A 14,489-nucleotide genomic window follows, 5' to 3' on the forward strand; every position below is an offset into this window, starting at 1 on the left:
AATTGAAAGTTTTCAAAAGGTGTGCTGTATTTTTCAGTACAAGTAGTAGTTTTTTGTGCCATAAAAAACAATGTGGTAACTTAAACGCATTTTAAGGTTTTCAATTTTATCGATGAATGCTGGCCATGGTGACAGACCCTTAATTTTAGCAAAAGTGGTTTTATTTATTTTAAACATTTTGTTTAAATTTTTACAACAGTAGATTGTGGATAAAAATATTTCTTAGGGACAGATTGGTGTTATATTGGTTGTGGGAAATTATAGCAGAGAGCAGTGTAAGAGAGATGTATCAGGTTGTTGTAGAGAGATACAGTTACACAGACACAGCTGTAAACTCTGCTGATGCTGACTGAACACTACAGCACAATAAATTGGAATTGAAAATAGGATTTTGTACTTTACACAATGTGTTGAGTGGTATATTTAAATTTTATTTATAGTTGAGTGTAATGTAGTAAAGCTTTGTTGCACAACTTTGATTTTGTGTTAATGAAGTCTGTTATTTTATTGATTTCAGATGCAGAAGTAACGTCACAGATATGGCTGTGACCACTGACTCTATATTTGTGGATGTTCTAATAGCTGTCATTCCTGCTCTATACCTAGTGTACTGGTACATCACAAACAATAACGACTATTGGGACAAAAGAGGTGTACCTAATGTCAAAAAAGGACTGTTATGGGGCACCTTCTTAGGCAAACAGTCGCAAGCAGATGCAGTTTTGGAGATTTACAAACAGTTCCCTGATGAAAAGTACGCAGGACTCTTTCAATTCAAAAGACCTGTTCTTATGGTGAGAGACCCAGTCTTAATTAACAAGGTTCTAGTGAAAGATTTCACTTACTTTCAAGACAGAGGAGGACCTATAGTTAAGAAAGATATCTTCTCCAAAACTCTATTTGGGTTAAGGGGACAAGTATGGCGGGCACTGAGATACAAGTTGACACCTACCTTCACAACAGGCAAATTGAGAGGAATGTTTGAACAAATTTCAAAAAGTGGAGATAACATGGTTGATAAACTCAAGGAGCATTTGTCCACAAAGGAAATGGCGAGAGGTATAGATCCCAAAAACTTCCTATTTGAATTCACCTTAGATGTAATTGCAAGCTGCGCTTTTGGTTTGCAGTTTCAACCAAACAGTCCTGACTTCAACAAGTTCAAGTCGATTGTTGAAAAGATGTTTAAGTTCTCCCCTTTGCGGTTTATAAGATTTGGTTTTGTAACTATAGCACCAAAGATATCTGACTTCCTTAACATTAGCATGTCGTCCAGTGAGGCTGCAGAATATTTTACCAACCTGACAAAAGCCACCATTAAATATCGTAAGGAAAACAATGTCCAAAGGAACGACTACTTCCAAATGCTGTTATCACTCAAGGAGCAAGAAGAGAGTGGGAAAGACATGTCCCATGTGGTACCCGCTCATGTTACTGAGGAAGATGCAGTCATTGACCAGATGCATTACACTCAGGAGGATGACCAGTCCATAGATACACCTGAGAAATGTAAGTTGTACATAGCTATAACTGAACAATTCCAGTGTTTTAAGTGGAAAGCATATATTAAAAGTTATAAAGAATAGAATAATTGTTGTCACACACTTATTCACAGGTCAATCATTAGTCCACCCCTATTAATTTTTAATAAAAAAGTAAACTATGAAGATATATTCTAAAAGAATGACATAACATTTTAATATGTTTAAAGTTTTGAGAAATGATTCCTCTTTTAAGAGCACCTAAAACTTTCAAATGCCAACTATGTCTTGGTGATGTATAAAAGCAAAGCATTTGGCATAAATAAGATATTTTTGGTTGTATGTTTTCAAGACACTCAGAAAAATCAAACTTATAATTGGACACACTAAACAATGATAATTCTGAAACATTCTGAGAGAAATTAACAATAGATCATTGATGCACAGAAGTTTTGAGAAAATTTAATCATCCATTAAGAATTTCTAACCTCCAAAAGAGATTTGCACCATCCAGTTTGAAAACCAGGTAAATAACTTTGTTTATCTAGCACTGGTAACACTGTTTTTTATAACACCCCACGAAGTTTATATGATCACGCCATAAATACAAATCTATATGTAAACCGCTTACAAAAAGACACTGGGCGATTTTAGTTCACGCAAGGTGGGGTAAATGCCCCTCCTACGCTGTGATGCAGCTCTCTCCCAGTATCCTCACCAATGCTCGGCACTTGGCCGCTTGCTCTATCCCCTGACCTGGCTGCTTTCACTTAGCGGCTAACCTCACAGCAAAATGCATGCTCCCTGGATACTTCTGTGGTTACATTAGTCTGTTCAATTATTATTCTACGCTTGTATAGGCATACACACAAAAGTACAAAATAGTTAGAGAGTAGGTAAGTAGCTGCAGTGTAAATAAAATGGTGCGAGCAAGACATGATCCACACAGCTGATAAAACAGAGACGAGGATATGCTTGTCACACTCCTCACCACTGGAGGGGGCCCCTCATGCGCGTGGCTGCTCAGATATTTGCTTCTGTGCAGGTTTCTTTGCGAGCTGTTTATCTATAATTACTTTTTTTAACTCTATTCTGTAGCAACGGAATCAGAAATCAGAAGTTATTTCTCGGAAGTTATTACGGAATTTATTGAATCAGTAATCAATTTATTAGATGAAAAAAAGAAAGTAATGGGGGTTTTTATGGACCTAAGCAAAGCGTTTGACTCTATATCTCACCCATCCCTACTTAAAAAGTTACACAGTTTAGGCATAAGGGGTAAGGCATATGATTGGGTTGAATCTTATCTTGAAAATCGAAAACAATTTGTTCAAATAACACACCTTGACGGTAAAAATATCAGGAATAATTATAGATCTTCAGTAAAAACAATTAAATATGGGGTCCTGCAAGGCTCCATTCTAGGTCCAATTTTATTTATTTGTTATATAAATGATTTTCCAAAATGATGCTGCTCTAGTAAATCATGCTTGTATGCTGACGACACAAGTCTAAATATTAATGGATGCTCATGGGATAACATTGAAATCAAAATAAATAGTAATCTAATAAGTCTTGAAAATTATTTCACTAAAAACAATCTTCTTCTTAATTTAGAAAAAACTAATTGTATGATTTTCCAAACTGTAAAATTAATGAGCCACCAATTAGCACAGGTGAGTTAAAAATATCCCAAGTATAAAAGGTATATTTTTTGGGATTAATTGTGGTAAAACTCTTAACTGGGACAATCATGTTGATAAAATTTTTTTCAAAATTATCCTCGGGTTTATACGCAATGAGGAAATTAAAATATTTGTGTGATTATAAAACTTTAAAAATGATTTATTTTTCTTACATACACTCCATAATTAGTTTTGGCATATCTTTATATGGAGCAACAACGTCTAAAAATCTTAATTCAATTCTAAAAGTACAAAAAAAGGAAATAAGAATTATATTGAACCTAAAGCCACAAACCCCAGTAAAGGAAAAAGTTGCGAAACTACAGATTCTTACTGTTTATTGACTATATGTTTATGAAGTGATATTGTCAGTCAGGTCAAGAATCGGAGAGCAAATGCTTAATGGTACTAATCACCAGTATAAAACAAGACAGAGAGATGAATTGGCTACTCCTTCTCATCAATTGGTACTTTTTGAAAAAAAACCACAATATGCTGGAATTAACTTTTACAAAAAAATACCTGAAAATATAAAATCAGGAACTTCTTTTCCAGAATTTAAAAATAAACTAAAAATGTATTTAATAAATAAAACCCTTTATTTGTTCAATAGACTATGAGGATAATGTACTGTACTCTATTTGAATTTAGTAAAAGATCATAAATACATGGTCTTAATTTGTAAGTTTTTGACACCATTCAATTGTATTCATGTAATACAGTATGAATAAAGAAAATTTAGATTTAATTTGATTTGGTATTATTTCTCCATAACAAAGTGGTTATATCATTGAAAATAAACTGCCCTTTTGGTTACGTGAAACTTTGGCGTATATATATAATTTCAATAAACTTTTTGTGATTCAATGTTTATTGAAATTAAATTAAATTAGGCTATACACACACACACACACACACACACACACACACACACACACACACACACACACACACACACACACACACACACACACACACAATACAACATATATGTATATATAAACAAACCTATATTCTGTATTGCTGAAGACATTTTATGTAGTTGCGCAAAAATGTACTAATATTTTATGTTCCATCAGTGTTCTCGGAAGAAGCACTCACTTCAAACACTGTCATCTTCCTCTCTGCTGGTTCGGAGACAGTGGCTCGCACTATTGGCTTTACTCTGTTCGAGATATCCAGGCACCCAGATATTCAACAGAAGCTTCAACAGGAAGTGGACTCTGTTTTGTCGAGGCACAGGGGCTGGTCATACGACGCACTCAAGGACATGACGTATCTGGATGAGGTCATACAAGGTCAGTCCAATCATTCACCACTTGTATTATCTGGTGTTTGTTTTTCTTCAACTGATACAATATTTGTCCAATAGAGTCACAAAGGATCTACAACCTCCTGCCCATGCTGATGAGAGAGTGTGTCCGACCCTACAAGGTACCTGATTCGGACCTCATCATAGAGAAGGGAACGCTGATTCTCATTCCTGTTACTGGTCTACACAATGACCCTCAATACTACCCCGAACCTTGCCAATTTAATCCAGACAGATTCAAGGGTAACAACTTCAAGCCCAGCTCTACATTCTTACCCTTTGGCGATGGACCAAGGATTTGTATTGGTAAAACATATTGAAATTAATTCTAACAACTAAAACATAGTCACAATTAAATTTTTGAGGCTTTGAGCTTCTTAATTGACTTGTAAAATGCAAGGTAATAACTTAAAGTTAATTCTGATTCAGCGATAAATAATTTAGGTTTCCGCACCTGGTAATCCATCCGATTTATGAAATATTTTATGTGTTAACTGGGTTTTTTGTGTGTTTGAATTGATAAGGATATTTTGAAATTTTGATTACTTCATATATGCTCCATCTGAAAAGCAATATCAACAATATAAGAACAAAATTTGGTTTGTATGAAACACTTGACTACAATTTCAATTGCTTGAATAAGGTATATTTTTTACTTCTGTAATGCTACACAATATTATTATATTTAGAATATTTTTATATGTTCTGTCTATCAAATTCATACTATACCTGTAATCATTAAATTTATAATTACAGTCTGGTTAAGAGTTCAGCAAAGAATTTCTGCTTCTTAAAAAAGTTAAATCAGTAAATTGTTTTGAAGTAAAACTCAGCGGCTTTTACCAAAACAATAATTGTAATCGTAGTTCAACAATAAGTACAATTCGGCTAGTACTTTGGTGTGGGTGGTGTCCCATTATTAAATTAACTTGATTCACACTCACTGTACTCTTCATGACACATTGTCCTGTGTTATTATTACATAAAGTGGTTGCTCAGCTGTTACTATCAGAGTACAATTACAAGATATTTTCAAAGAAGACTAAAGTAATTCTCCAAATCTTGATTGGGTTTATTGGAGTTATTGGGTTTATCATTCACACCAATAAGCTCAAAAGCTTTTGAGAAAATAGCATGCATTCATATGCATAGGCATACATTTATAGGAACTTTTTGGTTTGTTTTTGACACCAGAAACAACCTCCTAAAGTTTGTCTGTGTATTTAAATTACACCCTGTATAGACCATTGCGAATAATAAAAATAAATTTATAGAAAAAAACGTTTTAAAGATGATATAGAACAATTGTATGTTTTACATGGGAATATAATAAATGTATGCAATAGCACATACATTTTTACTTTCTATAATGAATTTAAAACACTTAAAAGTATAATTAGATGAGGGTTTTTAACTCCTATAGATGTTGCAAACCAGCCAAACCATAAAAATAACAATTCATGGGTGCTGCTGAATGATCACAGAAAAGTAGTATTGTAACAGGTTAATCATCTTAACAATAGAATACAAACTTACGGTATTAGTGGACAGATAATAAACAAATAGTACTGCAACAGGTCAATCATCTTAACAATAGAATACAAACTTACGGTATTAGTGGACAGATAATAAACAAAGTATCTCCAACAGCCCTACAATAACAATGACAGCCATAACATAACATCTCTCTGTTACAGCCATGAGATTTGCAGTGATGGAGGTGAAGGCTTGTGTGGCCAAAGTCATGTCTCAATACACAGTGGAACTCAGCGACAAAACTCAACTGCCTCTTCAGTATGAAGTTCGTTCATTTATGCCATCAGTTAAAAACGGAATTTTCCTTTCTTTTCAAAGGAGATCGTTGAAACCAGAAGTGTCATAGTAGTTTAGTACAATGGTATTGTTACTCTGTTGCTTAATTAAGACTTTATTTTTTATTACGCACTACACTATTAGTTACCATTACCTTTATATTCCTACTATATTCACATCTATTTAGAAACATATGTAACGATTTTCAACAATTAAATTTATTTGAATCGGATACGATTGCAAATTTAAAAATCATGTCACAGAGCTGTTGTTACAAATTGGAGTTCAAGGATGTGAGACTTTCATTTACTCAGACTGGGGACCGACCTGACCTTGACCCCTCCTCCCGTGATCGTCATATCACGGTCTTGTGTATGTAGTCTCACTTCCAGCGATGGTTTTGTCTGATACTCTTAATTCCTTCACCACACAACTAGTATTTCTATATCAGTTTATGCCCTAAAAAACATATTGACACATAACAGTTACACTCTTTTTCAACATTTAGATAACATTAAACTTTTCAATACAACTCTACCCTACACACAGGCTGCTTGCCTATGTAGGCTAATTTCCATTATAGACATAATATTTAGCTGTAACATATGGTCTTAATAACTCTTATTTAAATTATATCAATATTATCCAACTACTGTAATTAATTTAAACTGTTTCATTTAATCGCTGCTTCGTAAGTATTGTAAAAGGGTAACATAATTTACAACTGTATGTATTTGTATATGTTCTTGGAAATAAATAATTTTTCTATTTCTATTTACCAAATAGCCAATATATTTTACCTTTAATTTTTATTTTTCTTATATAAATTAATACAATTTCTATTCAACTATCAAAGTCTTAATCTTCACTTTTATGAAAAAGATTTTAGTAAAATAAAAGTAATGTATATAGCATAAATAAATAATTCTAGTACTTAAACTATTGCTCGTCTTAATAATATTATTGCGATTATATAATATAAGAGAAACTACAATAAACCCAAAAATCTCAAGGTAACTTTAGGTTTGTGATTTAGTTAAACAACTGTAATGGGCTTTGCTGATTAGAAAATAATGCCAGGAAAGTATTAGTAAAAAATAAAACTATTATAAATATATAACTCTTGGGACTTACATGAAAGTATAACAAGTGACTGACATGTCCAAATTTGTTCAAAAAATCAAAATCAAATCAAATCAAAACATTCTTTAATAACATGTTCATTGAGAACAGAAATGGTGTCAATTATACATAGTCATAATTCAAATCACATAGAGAAACAAATTATACATTTGTAAATGAGTCAGTGAAATGTTTTAACAGATAAAGCGTTCTTTGGAATCGTTTTAGTCATGTTGAAGGAACTCATTGATGGAGTAAATTGGACGTTCGGCCAACCAGCTGTGAAGTCTTGATTTCAGCTTGCTTCCACTTCCTGTTCTTATGTCCCTTAGCACCTTTATATGTGGTTTTTTTCTCATATTGAGTGAGGCGATGTGCTGGGAGGTTGTAGAGGTTGGCATTACGTGTGCAGTAGGTGTGTAGATCCGATCCTCTCAAGAGATCTTCTCCATCCACGTACATCACAACTTCTTTGATGTAGAGTCCAACAATCGTTAAGATATTTAATGATTTAAATGCTTCCCTGCAGCTGTCAAGTCGTTGCAGTCCGGCTAAAGTTCTGACTGCCTTTTTTTGAATGACCAGGATTTTCTCGATGTTTTCTGCAGAAGCTGCACCCCAGACGGCAAGGCCATACCTTAAGTGTGTTTCGAAGAGTGCAAAATATGCAGTTCTTGCTGTTGCTAGGTCACTAATGGCCTTAATTTGTTTAATTGCATAGACACTAGTGTTTAATTTTTTACAAAGATTTTCTATGTGTGGGGTCCAGCATAACATGTTGTCTAGAGTTATGCCTAGAAATTTCACTTCTCTTTCCAAGGTGACGCCTGGTATCTGTGGTACATCTTTGTTTCGGTGCCCAAATCCATCTTGGTTAGTTTTTGTAGGGTTGACGACCAGGTCATTGTTATGGCAGTACTGATAGGCCATGTTAAGAGCTATGTATGTGGTAACGGCTAATTTATCAGTTGTTTTGTCATTTAGTAACAGTGTCGTATCATCCGCATACATGATGGACAGTGGTCCTGAAGAAGTTGGGGCATGTCATTAGTGAATAAAACGAAGAGAACTGGGCCCAGCACAGAGCCTTGAGGTACGCCACGGGTTACTGGCAATTTATTTGATTGTACATGTTTGGTAATGCCATTTTCTGTGTGCTTGAGCTCCACCAGTTGGTGTCGTCCAGTTAGGTAGCTTTTGAACCAGTCTTTGGCTTTCCCTGATATGCCTAAGGCTTTCAGTTTTGTTATAATGAGGTCATGGCTCAAGCAGTCGAATGCCTTTGAAAAATCTAAAAAAAGTGCAGTAGAAAGTTTTCGCTGTTCGAGGTCGTCAATAACAGATTCTATGAGTTTAATCATGGCTGTTGTTGTTGACTTGCCCTTAATAAAGCCATGCTGTGCGTTTGTGAGGAGACAGTTTTCGTTGCAGTATGTCAGGAGTCTTTTAAGGACTATTCTTTCACATAGCTTAGAAAATGTTGATATTAGGGAGATCGGTCGATAGTTGCTAGCAGTGGCTGGGCAACCCTTTTTGTGTTTTGGATACACCTTGGAGATTTTCATTCCTGATGGAAAAAGTCCTTGATCAAATGATTTATTGAATATAACTACCAGTGGAATGAAGGACGGTGGAATGAACCAAAAAGTGTAGTCACACTGCATTTCGGCTCCGTATATTTTAGTAATTTTAACCAGTATTTTTCGAAATTGCATACTATTTTTTGCAGATAAGTGAATAGTGATCCGCTGGATGACATATTTTTAAAGTTTAAAGTAAAATAACTAACCTAATTATCGCTACAGTCGTGAAAATAACCTCAACGGTTCATGTTTCGATCGCCTCAGAAGCTAAGGTCTGGGAGTAAAGGTCAGCCAGTCCCTCTATCAGCTGGAGATAAGCGCAAGACCGCCCGTTCCCTGTCTACACCGGAGTCGTCTGCTAGCCCCGAGTCGTCTGCTCCTGTCATAACAACTAAGATGCCAACTGAAGTGGAGGCCTGTGTAGACGCCTATCTGTCAGGAGAAGCGTTTATTAAGACGTTAGTTGACAGATTGTGTGAGGCCATGAAGCCCATGATTGCAGAGGCCGTCCGGGCAGCGATCGCGCCCGTCAATGCCGAGCTCACGGATCTGCGCAAGGAGGTGGCATCGCTCAGAGAGAAAGTCAACAATATGAAAGAGATGGAAGACCTGGACGTCTGATGGAAGGATCCTGTGGATAACCGAGGATGGAAGAAAGAGTATGGCAACACGCATGGCAGACCTGGAGTAGCGAGACACATGACACTGAACAGTAGTAAGAGAAATGTTTGTTGATTTTTATTTCCATTGTGGCACCGTCTTAAAACGAACTAATTAATTTACAGTAAAATGCTTTATTGGTAAAGTGCCTGCGCTTGTTTTAAAATTTTTAAATAATTATATTGACTTTATGTTTTTATTCCGAGCTTTATGTAAGAGAGTAAACTTTTTTCTTTTTCTTTTTTTAAAAATATAGATTATGATAATGCTAGCCAATAAATAAACTTGATTTTGTATAACATAGTTGATTACTACATATTCCAATAATTTATTGTTAATTGAGATAATGTTTTAATAATGAAAGTCAGATTAGTTAAGTTATTGTTATTTTTCATTTTCAATACTTTATTATAGGCTGTTATAATAAGCGGTTAATATTTTATGTATATGTATATATGTGTATGTATGTGTGTATGTATGTATGTACGTATGTATGTGTGTATGTATGTGTATGTATATATTAGTATATCAGGTTTTGCTTATTTAACATTGAATGGTTTTGTTTAATATTTATATCGTTATCATTTAGCGGATAATTTTAATTTTAAGCTATAAGTTGTTATTTTTATTTAAATTATTTGTCCGGTTAAAAAAAAAATTACTTGTTTTTATTTTATTCTGGAGCCAAAGGGTTAGTGGCCAAGGTTGGCAATGAAGTTGTGCCCTGCATATGGTCACATATATTATAGAATGTATGTAAATTGTATGAATAGTATGTGCTTGTTGTGTGTGTATGTGTGTCTGTGTGTAGCCACGGTAATGAGAGTATCCGCGTCCCCGTGCCGACGCCATGTCTGGGCGGCTGTGGGTCTAGGATAGCAGGCCCGCACGACTCCGCTCACACTCCGCGACCGGTTTGTCCTCCCCCTCCCATTACTCCCCCCGCACCCCTCCTAACCTCCTTATCACGCAACCCATCACCACGGCCCAACTCCTTATCAATAGTATGTCTCCCTATCGAAAAACAATTTAAAGCAGCTCATCTGAACGCTCAATCGCTTAGATGTCATATAGATGAAGTTAGAACTATTTTTATGAATCAGATGTTTGATGTCATTACTATATCTGAGTCTTGGTTAAAGCCGAGTATTCCTGACGGTGAGGTAGCACTTCCGGGTTATTTAATTTTCAGAAATGATAGATTGTCCAAAATTGGCGGGGTGTGTGTGTATTTATAAAAGAAAATTTTGGGGTTAAGCACTTGTACTCTACAACCGCAGGAATATTCGGGTAAACCGGAATTTATGTTTTTAGAAATTAATGTGTCTGTTTCAGAGGTACTTCTCTTAGGATTATGTTACCGTCCACCTAAGGTGGGGCATATGGATGACTTTGAGGATAATCTCTTGCGCCTTCTCCCGGGCTATGGTCGTGTCTTGATTATGGGTGACTTTAATACGGATCTTCTGAAACCTAACAATCACAACACTATACAGCTCACTAGGATGTTTCAATCCTGCAACCTGACTATACTACCACTGAACGCCACGCACCACACTGCCGAAACCGCCACCTGGCTAGATCTTATGGTAGTCTCGGACCCTGAGGAATCATTATACCATGGGCAGCTTCCAATTCCGGCAATTTCCCATCATGATTTAATTTTCTGTGCCCTTTCATTAAAAGTTCCCAAACCTAAAGAAAAATATATAACTTACAGATCATACAGAAATATGAATGAAATTGCATTTTTTGCGGATGTTTATTCATACCCATGGCATTCCGTGCAGAATAAGGAGACTGTTGATGAGATGGTTGACTCTTTAAATTCTCTTATATTAAAGCTGTATGACAAACATGCCCCTCTTGTTACCAAGCGAATTAATAAGAAACGACCCGTTCCCTGGATTACCGAGAATATTCTCGGTCTAATGGCCGAAAGAGACGCCTTGTTTCGGAGGGCTCGGCGCTCTAGAGATGTCAACTTAATGATACGGTACCGCCATCTTCGTAACCAAGTCAAACAACAAATTAGAAATTCCCGTCTTCGATACATAAATGGAATGTTTTCAGACAGAAATCAATCGACAACTGCGTTATGGAGTAATGTCAAGAAGCTTGGTTTTGGTAAGCAACCCTCTCCTGCCTCTATTAATATTTCACTTAATGATCTAAACGAGTATTTTTCATCATTTTCTCAAAAATCTATCACCGCAGTTGTTCAAACCCATTTAGATGAATTGAGTCAACAAACCCATAATATTCCCTCAGACAGCCAGTTTCGTTTAAATCCAGTATTAGAGGTAGATGTCCTTAAAGCAATCAGGCGTATACAAACGAATGCTACGGGTTCAGACAACATATCAATCTTATTAGTTAAGAAAATTCTTTTTGCTATTCTCCCTGTCATTACAGCAATTTATAATAAATCTCTCACAACAGGTGTTTTCCCCACACAATGGAAGTCCGCCTTAGTTCGTCCACTAAATAAAATTAAATCTCCATCTGAACCCCAAGACTACCGACCAATTAGTATCTTACCAGCTCTCTCGAAAGGCCTTGAGCGAATAGTTCATTCCCAAATATCAGATTTCTTGTCTAAAAATAATATTATTAATGTTTTTCAGTCTGGCTTTCGCCAAAACCATAGTACAGAAACTGCACTTCTGAAAATAACTGATGACATTCGATTAGCCATGGATCGAGGTCTTTATACCTTACTAGTTCTATTCGATTTCAGCAAGGCCTTCAATACAATCATTCATAATATTCTATTTAAAAAGCTTAAAAATTTAGGTTTCTCTGAAAATGCTTTAGCATGGATAAAATCATATCTGAGGGACAGAAAGCAGTGTGTGTGCAATGACAACTCAATGTCTGATTTCAGAACTGTGACCTGCGGAGTTCCGCAAGGATCAATACTTGGCCCACTACTTTTTATTTTGTACATAAATGACATTAACACTGTATTGCGACATTGCAAATTTCACTGTTATGCTGATGACTTACAAATCTACTCACACTTTAACATTATCGACATAAACCAGACTGTGAAGTGGATGAATGAAGACATACAACGACTTGTTCAATGGTCTTTAAAAAATGGACTTAAACTTAACCCGGATAAAACCCAACCCATGATTGTCTGTCATCAACGACTTGCCAACTCCATTGACCTACAAAATACACCGACAATAACTGTAGACGGAAAACTTTTACCATACGTTGAAAGGGTAAAAAGTTTAGGACTAATCATAAGCAAGACACTTGGATGGACCGATGCAGTGGTGTACACCTGTAACAGGGTGTTCGCTGCTGTGCACACACTGAAACGAATGCAAGGACTTCTACCATTTCACATTAAACTTCTGTTGATCAAGTCACTTGTGTTTCCTTACTTTAACTACTGCAACTCTGTAATCAATGACATGACTGTAGCCCTTAGCACTAAACTGCAAAGAGCACAAAATTACTGCATTCGCTTTCTGTTTGATTTACGTCGTAGGGATCATGTTACACCATATTTTATTCAATCATCAATTCTAAAATTAGCTGATTCAAGATCGATTAGAATTTTGTCATTGTTGCACTCTATTATTAATACGGATTCACCAAAATATTTATCTGAAAACTTTCAGTTTTTGGCGGGGAGTGGCGCAAGAGAAACTCGGTCTGGTGCACTAAGTCTCAGAATTCCAATACACAGAACCAAAACCTATAACCGATCCTTCACCGTTACCGCATGTAGATTATGGAACTTCTTGCCAGATCCTGTCAAACAAATTAAGAGCCGAAAACGGTTTGTGGCGGAGCTTAGACGAAAATACCTGGACCGGATGATCGTGGCGGGCGGCGGGGCTACTCTTTGAATCGTGACTGTGTGAATGGAAGAGTGAATGGAATACTGTAAGTGTAAGCTATAGTTAATTAGCCTTAATTTACATTATTAAGATTAATTTTTTAAGAGGTTAAATGTAAGAAAGGACCATGTGGTCCTAATTTCGCCTCAATAAAGAAGTGTTTCTTTCTTTCTTTCTTCTTTCTTTCTTTTCTTTCTTTACCAGTGGTGTGCTAAGTTCATTGATACAGTGCTTTAAAAGTTTTGGTGATATTTCATCATTTCCGGAAGAACTTTTTGGTTTGAGATGTTTTACTATTTCTTTAATTTCTTGGTCAGTAGTGTGAGGCAGGGTTGAGAATGTATGATTTAATGTTTTTTGTGAATGGGCTATTGCATTTGATCTCTTTTTATTACTTTTTAAGGTTTCCTCTGCGATGCTGGTGAAGAATTTGTTTAGGTGGTCTGCAATTTTTCCTGCATCTCGGACTATTTCACCTTCTATTTGGAGATTTATTTCATGTGACTGTTTTTTCTTGACTCTTACATTGTTTATAACATCCCAAACAGCCTTGGACTTGTTGTCAGAATCATTAATGTAATTTTTAGAAGCCTCCTTTCTTAATGACTTAAGCCTCAAGTCATATGTTTTTTTCACTTCAGCGGCTTGTCTCTTGTCGTTAGGGTTTCCTGTTACTTCATAATGATTTAGAGCTTTTAGGTAACTGTTTTTTAGTTTTAAAGCATCTGCATCTGCGAAGTGTTTGGGTTTAAGTCTGTGTTTTTGCCTTTTCTTTATTTTAGGGCAGGCCGTGTTGAAGGATAGGGACAGTTTAGCGCTAAAAATATTATATGCTTCTTCTGCTGTCGGGGCATAGATGACAGGTTGCCAGTCCTCTTCTTGAAGTAAAGCTTTCAACGTGTCAAGATTTCGTCGATTTAGGCATCGGTAAAGTATTTGTGGTCTTTGTGGTTTCTCCGGGTAAGTTATATTGC

At 35.8% G+C, this 14,489-nt stretch overlaps 1 protein-coding gene across 2 annotated transcripts in view; it reads left to right on the plus strand.

Moving 5' to 3' along the window:
- LOC124370530 (probable cytochrome P450 6d5) overlaps positions 1 to 14,489 on the plus strand; it is a 67,687-nt gene that overhangs the window by 9,851 nt on the left and 43,347 nt on the right. Inside the window, exons 2-5 of one of the 2 annotated variants that reach the window (XM_046828819.1) lie at positions 518 to 1,509; positions 4,246 to 4,464; positions 4,539 to 4,784; positions 6,176 to 7,068. The exons of the other annotated variant lie outside the window; for it this stretch is intronic. Coding sequence (XP_046684775.1) covers positions 540 to 1,509; positions 4,246 to 4,464; positions 4,539 to 4,784; positions 6,176 to 6,360 — 1,620 coding nt within the window. The 5' untranslated portion in view covers positions 518 to 539 and the 3' untranslated portion in view covers positions 6,361 to 7,068. Of the gene's footprint in view, positions 1 to 517; positions 1,510 to 4,245; positions 4,465 to 4,538; positions 4,785 to 6,175; positions 7,069 to 14,489 lie in introns of those variants that run through there. 2 annotated transcript variants of the gene reach the window in all.

Source organism: Homalodisca vitripennis, unplaced genomic scaffold (genome assembly GCF_021130785.1).
Source record: "Homalodisca vitripennis isolate AUS2020 unplaced genomic scaffold, UT_GWSS_2.1 ScUCBcl_267;HRSCAF=1843, whole genome shotgun sequence".
NCBI classification, from domain to species: domain Eukaryota; kingdom Metazoa; phylum Arthropoda; class Insecta; order Hemiptera; family Cicadellidae; genus Homalodisca; species Homalodisca vitripennis.